Source organism: Dendropsophus ebraccatus, chromosome 2, assembly GCF_027789765.1.
Source record: "Dendropsophus ebraccatus isolate aDenEbr1 chromosome 2, aDenEbr1.pat, whole genome shotgun sequence".
Lineage (NCBI taxonomy): Eukaryota > Metazoa > Chordata > Amphibia > Anura > Hylidae > Dendropsophus > Dendropsophus ebraccatus.
In genome coordinates, this window is record NC_091455.1 from 58,058,996 (window position 1) to 58,077,737 (window position 18,742).

Sequence of the window (18,742 nt, forward strand, 5' to 3'; positions counted from 1 at the left end):
AGCTTACACCCTGCTGGGGGCTACCTCTGTTAAAACAGCACCACAAAAAAATTACAAAAGTAAAAATTCTTCTTAAGAGCAGATGAAATTGAAGAAAAGTTAATTCATGAGTAATGGGTATTTATTTATGATAGCACTGAAAAAAAGCATCATTATCACAATAGGCAGGCGGTAAAGGGACAAAAAATTTATATATTTATGTATTAATATATTTAGATAATTATTGTAATTAAAAACCAGTCCGCATCAGTCATGATATGAGGCAAAATAAACAGGTAAAGACATAACATCTGAATAAGGTTTAAATCAAGTAACACTTGTACATCCATTGTTATGATTATAGGAAGACCTCGTAGTCTGTCATTAAGAATCAGCAGTAATATATTGCTTATAATTTTTTTTTCCAGAGATATTTTCCAGAGATTCCAACCTTAAAGAAAAGTTCATAAATCATTTTACAGGTAAGGATTTCTATAAATTATTCACATAGAGCATTCATTCGAACACTAAAAGTTAGGGGACAATGGGGGTCGATTTCCCCTACAATAGAGTGGCCCCCATGTTATTCATTGAGTATAAGACTATGGAACATGACTATGGGATCAGGCAATTTTTCCAAAGTTCTATAGAGAAGGAATAAAGCTCTGCTGCTGCATTCAAGGGATAATTAACTTCCATTCTCAGGATTGGTGGGAGTCCCAGTAGTTAGATGCCCTCTGATTATTGTCTATGTGGTCACAAGAAGTTTTTCTATGCTTAAATCATTATACATGACCACTAGGTGTCTCCCTTCCTTTCAAATTGCAGTCCATGCTCCGTCTTTACCGATATTTGGCCTTTAAAAAAAAGAGACCAAAACAAGAAGCACCTGTCATTAGGAATCTAATAACTAGCCAATCTGGTGAAGATTCCTAATGACAGGTACCCTTTAACTGTTTACAAAAAATATATGCACAGTATATGTTCTTATTTAATGATTTATATACAGCTAGTTTCATTATCACACATATAGCAAAGTATGGAAAGTTACCATGTGACAATACAGTAGGGGCCCTATTACACCAGCAAATTATCTGACAGATTTATTTGAGCCAGGAATGGACTATAAACAGAGAACAGGTAATCAAGAAAAGACTGAGATGTTTCCTCTTTTCAAACCCATTCCTGGCTTTGGCTTAAAAAATTCTGTCAGATAATCAGAACTACCTTTTAGCAGGCATAACTTTATTCACTTATTTCAATAAAAAAAAATCTACTAGGGAATTGTTCCTTAAAGGGCACGTATTGCCTAAATTTTCTTTTATTGATTAGAGTCAGATGCTAAAACTTGTTCTTTTTTTCTAATCTGTTTCTATTTTCCTACTATAATTTTTTTTATTTTATTTTTTTCTATGTTGCTATGGGGGATGCCATCTTGCCTGAGCTGTTTAGTGACATACTTTACAGCAAGATTTATGGACATAAACAACAATAGACGGTCCCCTGTCTATTCCATGTTTAGTCTGTCCTCTTGAGATGAATGTGAAACATTATTGAGCATGCTCTCTGACCTTTGAAGAGGTTATTCCACAGGGAACTGCTATTGTCTCCTCTATCTACTGGTGTCACATGTTGCTGCAATGCTGTACAGATCATTTTACAGCAGCCTCCTCTTATCACCACAGACAGCATAGAACTATCATCTTAGTTTTAGCCTCAGTGGTGAGCAAGAAAACTGCAAGATTTCAGGATTATTTTATAATATAAATAGAAAGACGGAAAATAACAAAAGTCACCAGAAATCCTTTAAAAATATGTTTAACATAAGAACATAATTTAAACAACAAGTAATTATCTGATGACACATTCCGTTTAAGGACTGCAAGATATTTTTGTTTGTTTTGTGTATTGTCACATTTGGAGACCCCCATTTTTTTCGGTGGACGGACTCCGGTGCGCACAGGATTTATGTAGGGGCATTGCGTCTCTACATAAATCCTCAGAGCCTTGACATTTTTAAGGGAGATTTGTCACCCCCCCATGCCGAGTGAAGGCCGCCCGACCCCCCCCCCCCCCCGTTGAGCGCCTTATACTTACCCCTTCTCTCCAAGTCCCGCTCGCAGCGCGCGCGCATGGCTTCCGATGCTGATATCTCGGTGGCGGGACCGGTTCCAGGAGCGAGACTTGGAGAGAAGGGGTAAGTATAAGGGGCTCGAAGGGGGGTCAGATGGCCTTCATCCCGGAATGGGGGGTGACAGGTATCCTTTAAGCCCAATGCAGGAAATGCTGGACTTAATAAATGTCCCCCTTGTGTTTTTAGGTATGAGTTGTATTTTTAATAACATGCTTTTATACATAAAACTTATTGATTTATTTATTTTTATACTTTGTGTTAGAATGGCAATAAAAAGCAATTATGATGGCAGCCCATCAATCTGAGTGAGGATAGGAGCTGTTGATGGTGCTGAAACAACTCATGTGTCAGTGCCATCCATAGAAGGTTATGTGCTGGCAAAATAGATGACCAGTTAGGTCCAGTTGTTAGCAGGTGTTGTTAGAGCTATAAAAGGTGCATTTCTGAGTCTTTTGCTTACGAATAATTATATTTTAACTCTTCATGTCACACACTGGGTAAAATAAACAAAACTTTTCCTGGTACTTTTTCTAAAAAGTCCAAAAATTAGAACAAAAATATATTTATATCCCTGGTTATGGTGAAAAAAAAAAAAGAAAAGAAAAAAAAAAAAGCAAGCTATACTCTTTGAATATCTATACTATACTATACTAGCTATACTATTAGCTATACTAATAGAAAGATTTACACAGCTTCTGTGTTTTCTAATCACTCCGGTTTTGACCTAAGGACTGACTGAAATACTATGTGAGAAGTAAGGTTTAAACAATACATGAGTAGACATGAATTAGATAAAAGTCAAATAAAATCTTATATGTTCCTTATGTGTAACACATGCCGTTCTCTCTAAATTAGATCTTTTATCCAGGTGTGAGATTTTATCCAGGTGTTAGAGTTAGGGGTCAATCATGTCACGTTTTTGGGATATTTTTAGTAAGTACTCCAGGAAAGTCAGGTGGTCCTGTTGGCCTCCATCTGGACGGCATTCATTAGTATACCATTAAAAGGGCATGCTATGTTATTCCAAAGTCTATAAAGAAAAATGTATACATGAAACCTTTATGGCTTTTTTTTGCATGGTAATGGGTGATGGTTTGGAAGCCACGTATGGCATCTGGTAAATGGACACAATATGAGTTTTTCATGAGCTTTTCATGACCTATCTGGTAAACAGATGTCATACTTGTCATTGACAGATGACAGATTTTATACTTTGAAACAGAATCAACTGATCTTTAATCCATGAAAAAATATGGTTGCTGCTAAACAAGAATGAACACCGACAAATACTTAAATAGAATCTGTATGAAAGTGCAGATGTAATCTTTTGTAGTTTAAACTTCATGATACAAACGTCGTAAATATAATTCTTGACCCATTTGCCTGTGGATTACACAACTAGATGTCTGGATTGGATACTGGATTGGTGTCTTAAACTTCTCTAGCATCTATTATCTACAATGCCGGAAAAAATTACGCACTTACTACAGTCAAACAGTGATCACCTAGATTTTTTTCTTCATAGCGAATACACAAACCACATATATGATACAAAACAAAGCTGAACATTTACTATGGCTAATTAACCCCTTCACATCCACAATACGTATACATAAATTTCTGCTGCTAATGCCCCGTGCAGCAGGAACGTATATATACGTTCCTGACAGTGAGGGGCCTTTAATGTGTGTGGGACCGCTGCAGTGTGAGTGGTCCTGCACACATCAGTGTGGCCGGGGCCGTAGATATCTATAGCGATTGCGGCATTTAAGGAAGTCAGTGACAGGTTAAGCACCTGTCACTGACTGATTGGGACCCCCACAGAGACTATTCTTACCTCACCACACTCCTGCCACCAGAAGATTTTTTGGGTCCCCTGCTGGGTGCTTCCGCCGCCACTTCCGAGATCAAGAACTTTAAACCACAAAGATTACATCTGCTCTTTCATACAGATTCTTCTTAAGTGTAGAATGTTCATTCTTGTTTACCAGCAACCATATAGTTTCATGGATTTAACAGATCTGCTATTATGGCATCTGTTCACCAGATAGGTCAAAAAAAGCTAATGAAAAACTCATGATATGTCCATTTATCAGATGCCATACGTGGCATCCAAACTGTCAACAATAGATTACCATGCAAAGAAGGAAAAAAAAAACTTAACGTTTATTATGTATACATTTTTCTTTACTGGTCTCTGTGGAATGACATAGGATAATCTACTATGCTATTCCATACTCTTTCTATGATATACTAATAAATGATGACCAGATGGAGGCCAGCAGAACACCCTGACTTTAGTACTGTACATACTTAACATAAACCAAAAACATGATATACACAGCCCACAACCCTAATGTCTCCCACCTGGATAAAAGATCTAATTCAGGGATGTTATGTTACACATAAAGAGCATATATGATGATGTTTCACTTTTTACTTACTTTTACTTAAAAATAGGCTCCCATTTTGTACGTAAGGGCAGCAATATAAATGTTCTGGTAGATATTTTTTAGGTCAAACAGAAGAAATTGTTATATACTGGGATTGTTAGTAAAAATCCGAATTAGAGCTTTCTTGCCTCTTTTTGCTTTCATTTTGTGTTGGAGGCATGTTTGCGAACCATAGACAATATTCAACATCAAGCTGGTTTCCTTTTGCTAGAGGATAAAGTCTTGTCATAATCCAATTTTTGAAAATTTTTACCATAAATTTTTAATGACAATCAACACTGGTGATTCATTACTGAATATCAATCAGATCCTTTTTACTCCATGATTGCCTCCCTTTAACCCACTGTAACGTTAAGGCCCTATTACAGGGCTGAATCGGGCAGATATCACCCAATGTAATAAAGACTACTATTAGCGGAGAGGTAAGCAACAGTTCGCTCGTTGGCTAATAGTTTTCTTTCAACAAGTTTAAAACTCATCAGCTGTTGGCCATGCATAGCTCAGTCTAATAGCTGATGTGCGACTGACGGCTGATTAAAGGGTTATTCTGGCATCTATGGAAAATATTAAATGTTATCCTTACTTCTCCAAGCTCCTCCGGTGTCCTGTTGCTGTGACTCTGGGTCCCCTGCTGACTGCAGCCACTGCTACAAATGAACCTTTCTCTACAGTGACAACCTGCTCAGCAAATCACTGGCTGTGGTGCTGTCCTGTCTTGATCAGTGATTGGCCGGTTTTGTTCCTGAATTTGCTTTGGAAATGCAAAAAAGTAATTACATAATTTTTCCTTAACATTTAAGTGAGTCCATATTTTTTTCTCTATTTGATTTGGAAAACATATGCCGTTAATTAGCATACGGAAGTTTTTTTTTTATCCAAAAAAGACGTTGTGGGAACATAGCTTTAAATTTCTGCTAATGGATAACATAGACATATGTTTTTATTTTTTCAATTGATATATGCTTTATTTTATTTCTTTCCCAGAAAGAATTTATCAGTATGTACAGAGAGTACAATGAGGGTTGATACGTTCCTATGATTCCAAGATTCAAATACAAAGTTTGAATTTCTTTATTGTCATTTAAATAAACTTTCAACATATCTTAGAAACAGATCGAGACTATGTTCACACGACTTTAATTGGACGGCCAGCACTTACGACAAAATATAGTAACGGCCATCCAATAAAAACATTGGGCATTTCAATAGTGTGAACAAAGCGCCAAAGTTGAGTGTCAGTGCTAAGGCCACTTCCAATTGTTAATTATAGCTAGGAGAAGTGTGTGGCTGCATGATTCACTCCCTGGCTAGCTGCCTAGTCAGACTCATTGCTGGAGACAAGATTTGTTATAAGTCTATGGAACATGAGCAAAAGTATAGGAAATGTGCGCTCACCAAAATTGCTGTAGTGGTTAACTCAGTTGGCAGTAGTATCCTGAAGCATGTGGAAAAAACATATTGCGGGCCACAACCCGTAAGGCAGCCAAAGAAGGTAAGTGTCCACAGCTTCTTAAAATGTAAGATTCTTTATTTTGGCATCAAAACATAAAAAACAAAACAAAAAAGTGAACAGTGAGCTAAAAAACGCCGACGCGTTGCGAGGCTCTACCTCTTAATCATGGCAATGTGAAAGCATGAATGACAAGTTTTTATGTTGCCGCATGTGATGCAAATGAGATAGGGAACGCCCCTCAACAGGAGGGGAAATCTCTCGTCAGATAAATCACATGATCAGCTTACAAAATATACACAATAACTGACGAAAAATAAATAACAAAATTAACTTCACAAAGGAATATAAGTGACATTGATAATTATCAGACCAAAAAAATTTAGTAAATATACAGTAAATCTGATTTATAGTTCAGACCTCTTGGGAATCTTGTATCCAATAGGAGAATCCACAGGGCTTCTCGTTTGCGCAGTAGGGAGGTCCAATTGCCTCCTCTCCTGGTTTGTTTAACCCTTTCTATAGCGCTTATACGGAGACTATTTGTGTTACCAGCACGGCAATCTACAAAGTGTTTGGATAAACCTGATAGCGATCTCCTCGATCTACCGAGAGTATGTGACCTTATGTCCGTTATGTGTTCCCCCACTCGGATCTTAAGTTTTCGTGTGCTAGAACCCACATATTGAACATTACAGATGTTACAGTGTGCTACATATACAACATGGGTAGTATTACAATTAATAAAAGACTTTATTGTATAATTGCGACCTGTACTGCATGAGGTTATAGTGTGACTTTTTTCCAGGAACTGACAAAGGCTGCACCGCGGTACCGCACATCTAAAAAATCCTTGTACCGAAAGCCAATTTTGTGCTCCTTTGTCAGATTCACTAGGTGAAACATCACTGGGTGCTAGCAAATTGCCCAACGTTAAACTACGTTGTGCTACACACCTGATGACAGCATTGAGGGCTAATTCACATTTCTTGTCATGGTAGAGTAGGAGAAGATATCTATTCACAATTTTACATATGTCCTGGAATTGGGGACTGTATCTAGTGGAAAATACTATTGGGTTTTGTGGAGGCTGATTAGCTTGGAAACTGTTCACATTACGGTTTAGTGTTTCATGTGTATCCTGTAAATGGAAGAAACGGTCCCTTCTTTCTGCTATGCCCCTCGCTCTGTTGATTACATGGTGTCTATACCCTCTGAGCACAAGGCGATGGGTAAGTTGTTCTGCCTGATGTAAATAGACATCTTTATCTGAGCAATTGCGTATAAGGCGAACAAACTCTCCTATTGGAAAGTTTCTGGTAACGTGTGGAGGATGACTACTTGAGGCATGGAGCGCCCCATTTCCTGCACTCGGTTTTCTATAGATTTCAGAGTATATTCTCCCATCCACAAACCTCAGGGTGACATCCAAAAAAGAAATAGACTTAGGTTCAAACTGAAAAGTGAAACTAAGGTTAAGTGTATTGTTATTGATAAACAGCACAAACTCAACAGCCTCCTCATGTGAACCCTGCCAAACCAAGAGGAGGTCATCTATGTAGCGTCCATACCAGGCCACCAGGCCAACAAAGGGGTTATGGACACTACATAGATAGACCTCCTCCCAACTTACCCATCGCCTTGTGCTCAGAGGGTATAGACACCATGTAATCAACAGAGCGAGGGGCATAGCAGAAAAAAGGGACCGTTTCTTCCATTTACAGGATAGACACGAAACACTAAACCGTAATGTGAACAGTTTCCAAGCTAATCAGCCTCCACAAAACCCAATAGTCTTTTCCACTAGATACAGTCCCCAATTCCAGGACATATGTAAAATTGTGAATAGATATCTTCCCCTACTCTACCATGACAAGAAATGTGAATTAGCCCTCAATGCTGCCATCAGGTGTGTAGCACAACGTGGTTTAACGTTGGGCAATTTGCTAGCACCCAGTGATGTTTCATCTAGTGAATCTGACAAAGGAGCACAAAATTGGCTTTCGGTACAAGGATTTTTTAGATGTGCGGTACCGCGGTGCAGCCTTTGTCAGTTCACGGAAAAAAGTCACACTATAACCTCAACGAGAAGCCCTGTGGATTCTCCTATTGGATACAAGATTCCCAAGAGGTCTGAACTATAAATCAGATTTACTGTATATTTACTAAATTTTTTTGGTCTGATAATTATCAGTGTCACTTATATTCCTTTGTGAAGTTAATTTTGTTATTTATTTTTCGTCAGTTATTGTGTATATTTTGTAAGCTGATCATGTGATTTATCTGACGAGAGATTTCCCCTCCTGTTGAGGGGCGTTCCCTATCTCATTTGCATCACATGCGGCAACATAAAAACTTGTCATTCATGCTTTCACATTGCCATGATTAAGAGGTAGAGCCTCGCAACGCGTCGGCGTTTTTTAGCTCACTGTTCACTTTTTTGTTTTGTTTTTTATGTTTTGATGCCAAAATAAAGAATCTTACATTTTAAGAAGCTGTGGACACTTACCTTCTTTGATAAGTCTATGGAGCCTATCTCCTGCAATATGTAATTTGGGGTGTTGAGTCAGCTGCATGCTTTCCCCAACTATAACTAACAATTGAAAGGGTTCTCAGTGCTGAGACCCAACTATTATGGCTATTCGTAATGTGGGCTCCCTGGCTCCCGAATAGCTAATTGGTGGGGGTGCTGGGCATAGGCACATAACCTTTCAGTTGATAATGGCCTATCCTGAGGATAAGCCATTAATCATTTCAGCCTGGAGAATTCTTTTTAGTAGCAGGAAACTTTATTCATTAAACTATGCATAATACCTTTGCAGTACATGTGGTGGGAAGTGGGGCCCCATCGGAGTTATGTTATTCGACCCTATGATTTCTGTGTAAGCCAGAAGTCAAGGTTTGATCATGATGAGATCTGTGCAATATTTGGAAAGTACCTGAAAGTAATAAAAGTGTTAATGTGTTTTTGTTACAGCAGGTCCAGTAGTAGTCTCAGCAGAATGCAGCAAGCAGTTCTATCGACTTTACCATAACACAAAAGACTGTTCCACACCAGCTTGTAAGTAGACTGATATGTGGTAACTAAATATAGAAAAAAAGTTTAAATGATTACTAATCTGTACTAATATGTACACTTATTGTACATTGGGCATTGTTAGTGCTTTTTTCATGCGGTGTCTTACTTCGTTCTTTATTTAGGCTATGTTCACACTATGTAAAAGTACAGTCATTGTTGCCATCGGCAACAACAGCCGTACTTTTAGCGGGGTGGAGCAATGCCTTATTTTCGATGGGATCCCGGCCGGAGCGTATACCCATCATATATGCTCCGGCCGGGATCCCGTGCGGGGCCGAAAATAATTGACATGTCAGTTTTCTGCGGCCGCAATTCAATGAATTGCGCCCGTAAGAAACCCTGTCAGTTCACAGAGTGAAGCGAGCGACTTCGGCCGCTTGCTTCATTGTGTGCTGCGGGAGGTTCTGATGCGGGCGCTTGCTGATACGCCCGCATCAGGGCTCTGTGGCCAGAAAGATCATCCGGATGGTACTTAAGTACTATCCGGGATGATCCGGGCAGAGACCAGCCATTCCGTGACCCGGCAAGGGTCACGGAACGGCTGGTCTCATGCATTGTGGGAACATAGGCTAAAAGCGTACCTGCCACAATGCAGCCTTTGAAAGTTACACATAAAGTTACGCAGTTGCCGATGGAAGTTTGTGTTGCCTTTTAAATCTCCCAGATATCAGCAAGTGCCATGATTGAGCTCTTTTCTAACTTAAAGGGGTTATCCAGCACTCCAAAAATTTTATGTGTTATTGCCATATTAGTAAACATCACAAACATAATTACCTCTTTGCGCTCTCCTGGTGTCCAGCTATGGTCGCTGGTGTACCCCACTGTCTGTAGCCACTGTTATGTCTGAGACAAGATTGTCTTTGGAGTCACAACCTGCTCAACCAATCACTGCCCTGGGTGCTGTCCCATTGCAGTCAGTGATTGGCTGAGCAGGCTGTGACTCCCAAGACAAGCTTTTCTTGAAAGTAACAGTGGCTACAGAGAGCAGTGGACACTGGGGAAGCACGGAGAGGTAAGCATAACATATTTGTAATGTTTACTAATATGGCAGCAACATGTTAAACATTTTGAAGCCCTGGGTAATCCCTTTAATATGGCTCATGCACTGAACATGCTGATGCCTGGGACATTCCCATGGCAACCCAACCTTTTGTCAGAAGCTGCAGGTACACTTTATTGAGTGAGGCATTGCAAAATAAAAATTGCCTTGTTTAGAAAATCCCCTTAGGGTGCCTTCACACCTACTGTATCGCAGCAGAAAATCTGCTGCGAATCCGCAGCAGATCCGCAGCAGATTTAACTAAATGAATGAACATAGCATCAAATCCGCACTTACAACTCTGCTGCGGATCCGCAGCGGATTTGACAGTGCGTATTTAATGCTGTGTTCATTCACTTAGTAAAATCTGCTGCGGATCTGCTGCGGATCCGCAGCGGATTTTCTGCTGCGATACGGTAAGTGTGAAGGCACCCTAAGGCTGGGTTCACACGCTGTAACTGTGCGGCTGTATTTTTTATGCGGCTGTAAATGTGCGGGTGAAACTCCGGCCGTGGGAAAAAATAGACATGCGGCTCAAAACATACGGTCATTTACTTTGAAATCTGGTTCAACTAAAAATAACAAATAAAATGTTAAGAAAGTGATGCAAACACCTCTGGATGCATCTGGGAAAGCAGGGAAACAGTTTACATGAATCGCTATTACCGGGGTTTGCGATCCTCTGCACTATAGCCGATGTCTCTCATGGTTAATATATTGAATTAATAAAACACATTTTCTGTCTAATAAAGTCCCTTTTATTGTTCAATAATTAAATGTAAACGATTCCATCATTTTGCAATTAAATATACTGTTAAAATAAATATATATATAAATAAATGTATATTTATATATATATTTATTTTTTGACAGTATATTGAATTGCACAATGATGGATTCGTTAGAATTAAATTATTGAACAAAGAAACTGTATTTATTTAAACGAAAATGTGTTTTCTTAATTAAATATTAATTAGTACAGGAAGCTCTATAAGCCGGTAATTCATATTCCCGGCAATAGAGCATTCTGTACTAATCATCACTTTACTTTACTCAAAACATCAAATGTTTCTTCTAATTATGTTGTGACAATAACATTATTAGAAGAAACATTTAGAATTATATGTGCGCTCAGCTGATTGGCTGTTCGGCTGAGCGCACATATAATAAGCCGGTCCACAGTACAGTGACTTCATTGTGCTGCGGACCAGCGAAGAGGACACATCGGGGTGAGTATAGAGCTCTCCACACCCCCTCCCCAGCACTGCACCCCTCCCAGCAAGGAAGGGGGGTCAGTTAACCCCTTCCTTGCTGGGATGGGTGCAGTCTGACATCAGTCTGGCCCCCCGGGGGTTAAGGGGGATGCAATACATCCTCCCTTAACCCCTTGGGGGTCAGACTGTAAGCAGCGATCTGTAAAGATGCTGCATACTGTAAGGAGCACAACACCGCTCACAATGATGGGTGTTGTGCTCCTGTTTGTGTTTTTTTTGTGTGTTTCTCCCTTTTTGTTTTTCAGATATCGGTATCCTGGGGATTACGTCGGATTCCATGGACTACGTCGATGACCAGCGGTTGTTCTTTGAATTTTTTAAATAAAATGGTCAATGAGGGGTGTGGGGGTGTTTTTCTTTGAATAAAAAATTTTTTAAACTTGTGTCTTGTCTTTATTTCTTAACTTTTTAGACTTAGTAGTGGAAGCCGTCTAATAGACGGAATCCATTACTAAGTTGGGGCCTAGTGTTAGCCGGTATAAAATGGCTAACACTAACCCCCCATTATTACCCCAGTACCCAATGCCACCAGGGGTACTGGGAAGAGCCAGGTGCCAGTGGTCCCGGAGCGTCAAAATTGGCGCTCCTGGACCGGGCGGCAGCAGGCTGGTAAGATTTAGGCTGGGGAGGGCCTAAACCAATGGCTCTTCCCACCCTGGTGTTACCAGGCTGCTGTCGTTTGGTTTTTAATCCGGCTGGTTATAAAAATAGGGGGGACCCTATGCGTTTTTTTTAAATTATTTATTTATTTAAAAAAAAAAAACGCATAGGGTCCCCCCTATTTTTATAACCAGCCGGGTTAAAAACCAAACGACAGCAGCCTGGTAACACCAGGGTGGGAAGAGCCATTGTTTTAGGCCCTCCCCAGCCTAAATCTTACCAGCCTGCTGCCGCCCGGTCCAGGAGCGCCAATTTTGACGCTCCGGGACCACTGGCACCCGGCTCTTCCCAGTACCCCTGGTGGCATTGGGTACTGGGGTAATAATAGGGGGGTTAGTGTTAGCCATTTTATACCGGCTAACACTAGGCCCCAACTTAGTAATGGATTCCGTCTATTAGACGGCTTCCACTACAAAGTCTAAAAAGTAAAGAAATAAAGACAAGACACAAGTTTAAAAAATTTTTTATTCAAAGAAAAACACCCCCACACCCCTCATTGACCATTTTATTTAAAAAATTCAAAGAACAACCGCTGGTAATCGACGTAGTCCATGGAATCCGACGTAATCCCCAGGATACCGATATCTGAAAAACAAAAAGGGAGAAACACACAAAAAAAACACAAACAGGAGCACAACACCCATCATTGTGAGCGGTGTTGTGCTCCTTACAGTATGCAGCATCTTTACAGATCGCTGCTTACAGTCTGGCCCCCAAGGGGTTAAGGGAGGATGTATTGCATCCACCTTAACCCCCGGGGGGCCAGACTGATGTCAGACTGCACCCATCCCAGCAAGGAAGGGGTTAACTGACCCCCCCCTTCCTTGCTGGGATGGGTGCAGTGCCGGGGAGGGGGTGTGGAGAGCTCTATACTCACCCCGATGTGTCCTCTTCGCTGGTCCGCAGCACAATGAAGTGACTGTACTGCGGACCGGCTTATTATATGTGCGCTCAGCCGAACAGCCAATCAGCTGAGCGCACATATAATTCTAAATGTTTCTTCTAATAATGTTATTGTCATAACATAATTAGAAGAAACATTTGATGTTTTCATTAAAGTAAAGTGATGATTAGTACAGAATGCTCTATTGCCGGCATATGAATTCACGGCTTATAGAGCTTCCTGTACTAATTAATATTTAATGAATAAAACACATTTTCTTGGAAATAAATTCAGTTTCGTTGGTCAATAATTTAATTCTAACGAATCCATCATTGTGCAATTCAATATACTGTCAAAAAATAAATATATAGATAAATATACATTTATTTATATATCTATTTTTTTTAACAGTATATTTAATTGCAAAATGATGGATTCGTTAGAAATAAATTATTGATCAACGAAAGTGTCTTGATTACAAAGAAAATGTGTTTGATTAATTTAATATATTAACTATTAGAGGCATCGGCATTCGGCATCATTGCCGGCTATTTTTGAAGTACTCCGTACGGACCGCCTGTCAATCCACGGCCGCATGTCCAGCCGCAAACAATGGTCTTGTTCATTTTTTACGGGTCCGTTTACGATAGGGCCGTAGATTCAGAGATAGTGTGCACTGTGCAGCCGCATATCCTATACTTCCCAGCATACACACGAACCATCAAAAATACCGCCGCACAATTACAGCCGCACATACAGCCGCACTCTTACAACGTGTGAACCGAGCCTAAAAGTATAATTATTGGGATTTGAAAGGTCTCTTTCTCATATATAATATTTTTTTTTGTCGTTTTACAGTTTACAAAAGATGTGCAAGGCTGCTAACACGGTTGGCTAAGAGCCAGTTATGCTCACAACCCTAAACAGTTAATGTTGTAAGTAGATGTGCATTGTTGTCATCTAAATTGTTTGTTTACTGTGATATGATGTGATACTACACAGCTGATTTAAATATAACTTTACTGAAAGAGTAGTAGAAGCTTGGAACAAACTTCAAGCAGAGGTGGTTGGTAAATCTACAGTAAGTGAATGTAAACCTGTCTATTCTAAGATAATAATAAAGGAAATAATATTAGCAAACTAGTTTACAAATGGCACCATTGTGCATTAGCAACGTGGAAACGAGTGCTTACCCATATACTAATGAAGAGCAACTTACTGCCACAATGAAACAGGGGGCTGCTAGACATGTGTCTAAAGCAACAGATCAGTGAACACTCCAAGCAGATAGACGGTCACTGCACGCGGGCTTGAGACGTGACGTTTCAAGTCCGCTCAGCCAGTCAGTGACGAAGGTGGGATCCCGCCTCCGTCACTGACTGGCTGAGTGGACTTGAAACGTCACGTCTCAAGCTTGCGTCAGAGACCAAGAAGCGGCCGGGCAGCGGAGACCGGAGCGCCGCGATACGGGACCCGCCGCTGGAACCGGGGAGGTGAGTGGACGTTGCTGCCCTCAGCCACCTCCTCCCCGGCCAGATTAATAAAAAAAAAAACTGCGGGAGTACCCCTTTAACCAATGAATCGATTCTTTCAGATCATATAAATCCATACATGCTGATTGTTTTCCCCAAGGCGGATGGGATCTTCCTGCAAGATAATGCAACATGACATGCTGCTATAAATATCTGGTGTTGATTGGAGTAGCATGACCCTGGCTTCCCAATTTTTTGGACTTGCACCAAACTGAGCATTAGTGGGAGTACTTGGATCATCGTGTTCACTCTATGGATTTCCCCCCCCCCATGCGCCAGCAGCTGTGGAATGCACTGTAGTCAGTATGGCTTCAGATACATGTCCACAGCCCATCTAGCTGCTGTCCATGCTGAACATCTGGATATTAACTGATGGTCATAATAAAGTGACTGGACTGTGTAAAATGGTCTGGTTCTGTTTATATACATAGATGAGGTTTCTGTCATACATACATGTGGACCTTATAGATCATTTAATTCATGGTTGTTCCTATCTTCATCTATCATAGTAAGGGAGGTGGAATGTCTAGCATAACAGATTAACCCCTTAATAGTCACATTAAATTTGGAATATCCCTTGGAAAATTTTACTTTTTTTCATTGCCACATAAGTGACTGACACAAGTCAGATGCAATACGTCTATTTTTATACACTTAAAGACAAAAGAAGCTTTAGCTTTAACTTTATGTTTTTTTTTTTTATTTGTGTATCTACAGGAGATTTTGCACGAGTAGTTTTTATTACATTTAGTCCTATGGCTTCTTTCAGGCCCCTTCCAGCCATGGCAACCATCAGCACGCAAGGAATGACATCACCCTCCCTCTGTCATATATTTTATATGCAATATGACATGTAAAGAAAAGAATAACTGCTAGGAACTTACTCATCACTATTCCAGGCAGTTGGAGTGGGGCCAGGCTGCCACGCTTGATCAGATCACCCTCCCCCCCCAGTTGCCACCCTGCAACCTCCATGTCTCATCTCTGCTTTCCCTATGCTTAGCTACAGTGTGGATGCTGACATGCCTATATTGACTTGTATACATTATATACATGCTGTAATCCTACCTCACTGTAGCACACCCTCAGAAGTTCCCAGAGCAGCACTGAGCAGGCAAACATAGGAATCTTGTGTTTTCCCTGGCCAGAAAGTCTACACATTACACAGGCTGTTTCCTAGCTCTTCCTGCTCACTTATCCCTCTCGACCTCCCCCCCCCCCCCTTTAGGCTATAAAGGGCAGTGGAAACCCAACTTTACTCTGCTTCTCTCTCCTTTAGACAGCTCTCCCTTGATAATGAACAGATAAAAAACGCGAGTGAGGGCTTTGAGAGTCGAGAAGGAAGCTCTTTTGACTATTAAAATCTGTTACAGAGTTTATTATATTTGCTTATACAATTGATTTCTGCAAAGTTGTTTGAAATGACAGATATACTTTTAGCAATACTAATTGGAAAGGATGGCAGTAGAATAATATATGAGCAAATTATTTTTATTACTTTTGTATTGTAGTTCATTGTGTAAAATATAAGCAAATAGTTTTTTGTCATGTATATTATTATGAATTTATTTAAATATTACTAACTGTATATTTTCTGTATTTTTTTTATTTTATTGTAGATGTGACCTACTAAAACAGAACTCTGATTTGCCAAAGTGTGCCTTGAAATCGGACGTCTATACCATGATGATCTGAGTTACTGTTTTCTCATTAAAAGCATCTTTTTCTTTAAATTGAACATTCCATAGTCATGTGAATAAACATTTTTTATCACACTGCCCAGGGCCGAAAAAAGAAATTTAGCTATTTATTTAAATACTTTGTATATAATATTTACTAATGATATTGATAAATGATACTAAATATATATTATAACCACTTGCAGAGTCCGTTTTTCTTTTTTGTATATGCTATTTAACATTTTTCATTGTTATTAAATATGTTGCTCAGGCTGAATTTTTTTTTATTTGCACTAACTTGAAATGAAAACATATATATATATATATATATATATATATATATATATATATATATAGCTTAAGGGAGATGTGTTTTACTGTCAGAGGAAACTGATATTGTTTAATAAAGCTTTTGCAAAATATTGCACATCAAAATAATCGCACAATGTATTAGTAAGTATGAAACATCTGACAATAAAGTTATAATACTTGACTGGAAAACTGCAATGCAGTTTACATGACTTAAGTACTATACACGAGTGTCTAATTGTTTTACTTTTTATGTTTTGTTCCAATGATTATATAACCAACCAACATCTTCAGGCTGTGTTCACACATTGCGATTTTCACACATTTTTTAGGCTATCTTCACACACTGCAAAATAAAAGGTAAAATACATCCGTAAAATTAAAGTCAAAATATGGCCATATTTTAACTGTAACAATACTCTCAATTAAAATCTATAGGAAATTGGCCACACACTGTATAGAAGAATGTCTGTAATTGATTATGTCTATCAAAATAATGCTCATTAGATACCCCCTTCTTTTGCAAAAAAACAATCTTTTTTTTTTTTTAATCTGTTTAAACACTATTTTAATTTAATTACTCAAAATTAAGTTCGTATTTAGCTTTTATTCTACTGTGTGCAAACCTAGCACAAACTGTTAAAATTGAGTGAATGGCCGTCATTTAATGGCATTAAAACAGCAGCCGTTATTTTTTGAACAGTGTATGAACAGAGGCTTTCTGTGTTTTCAATCCTCTTCTGGTTTTGGTTGAAAAATACTGACCAAAATCTTGAGCAAAAATACTATGTGTGAACATAGCCTTAAGGCTATGTTCATCCAGCATCAAAAATAGAGAAAAGGCGGCCAATTTTGATATTGAAAATAACGTGCGTTTTTGCCGCGATTTAACTGACTGCAATGGCAATGCATTGAAGTCAATGGGAAGATGGACGTCCAATGCACACAATGCATTAAACAACGGACTTTTTTTTTACCGCGGGCATCAAAATAATGAACATTATTTTCGAACGTCTTTTGCAAACAGCGGACGTTTTTTATTAATTGTTCACACATTGTTTTTCTTTTTCCACCATTCTTTCTCCGTTTTTACCATTAAATTCAATGGACTTTTAATTAAGACACACTCAAAGGCAAATTGGTAATCCTAAAGTAGAATAATTTACCAGCAACCGTCATTGCACTAGGGGAAGGCTAGACAGCTAAATAACGTCCGTTATTTCAGACTCACAATGACGGATGTAATTGTGTGAACAATTGTGTGAACATAGCCTTACTGTGATTTTGCCACAATTCGTGCTATTGCTATTTTACAGTGATTTTAGCAATTGAGTTAAAGTAACAACATTTCAGCAACATTGCAGCAAAATCATGGAAAAATGCAGAAAAGAAACTGTAGAAACTGCAACATGTGAACACAGAGGTTATAAGGGACAATGGGCAACTGTTTTTTCATTATAAAGCTTTTATTGAAAGAAGAAATGAACAACACAAAGTGGAACAGCGTTCCCAACACAATCACATAAAGTATAGAGCTCGGTTACAGTATCGTGAACATCATAGAACACTGAAATCACAACACATAGTATAGTAAGAGTGTTCACCAAAACAGAAAATGGCAACCATTTTTTCAATCAGACATAACATGTTTTAGATTTTAAAATCTTTGGTCTTAGGAAAGGACATGCAGCTTACTTTTCCGAGAAAATCGGTTTGAGGCTATGTTCCCACACAGTATTTTTGCTCAGTATTTTGGTGACTATTTTTCAACCAGAGCCAGGAGTGGTTTGAAAACACAGAAAGGCTATGTTCACACTGTACAAATTTAGTGGCTGTCCTTCGTTTAATGGCAAATAATTACTGTTATTTAAAACAACGGCCAATTTGCTCATCTCTACTTCTACAGATAAAACTAATATTATTGGTTTTCTATTATTAGAATTTTCTTTGGTATTTCTAAGTTCCAGTTCCGGTAGTATGCCAGAATCAGGTGCCTAACCATCTGAGTGTGTAGATCCCATATGGATATATAAATATCTCCCAACAGAGTATCACAAAGCCTTTTTTTCTCTTCACAACAATCTGGGTATTTTGGTATGAAGTATACGATTGTCTAAAAAGCAAACAAAAAGAAATACCCCTACTCTTTAAAGGAAGACACATTTCTTTAAAATACTTAAAGTGTCACTGTCGTTAATTTATTTTTATTTTTTTGGCAGAAATCAATAGTACAGATGGTTTTAAGAAATGCATTTTTATCATGAGAAAGCA

At 39.0% G+C, this 18,742-nt stretch overlaps 1 protein-coding gene across 1 annotated transcript in view; it reads left to right on the forward strand.

The window, feature by feature from the left end:
* The window catches only part of ALKAL1 (ALK and LTK ligand 1), an 81,192-nt gene extending 64,929 nt beyond the window's left edge, over window positions 1-16,263 (forward strand). Inside the window, exons 2-5 of the mRNA XM_069960045.1 lie at window positions 408-461; window positions 8,994-9,077; window positions 13,810-13,886; window positions 16,103-16,263. Of these exons, the coding sequence (XP_069816146.1) occupies window positions 408-461; window positions 8,994-9,077; window positions 13,810-13,874 (203 nt within the window). The 3' untranslated portion in view covers window positions 13,875-13,886; window positions 16,103-16,263. The remainder of the gene's footprint in view (window positions 1-407; window positions 462-8,993; window positions 9,078-13,809; window positions 13,887-16,102) is intronic.
* The last annotated feature ends 2,479 nt before the right edge of the window (window positions 16,264-18,742 follow it).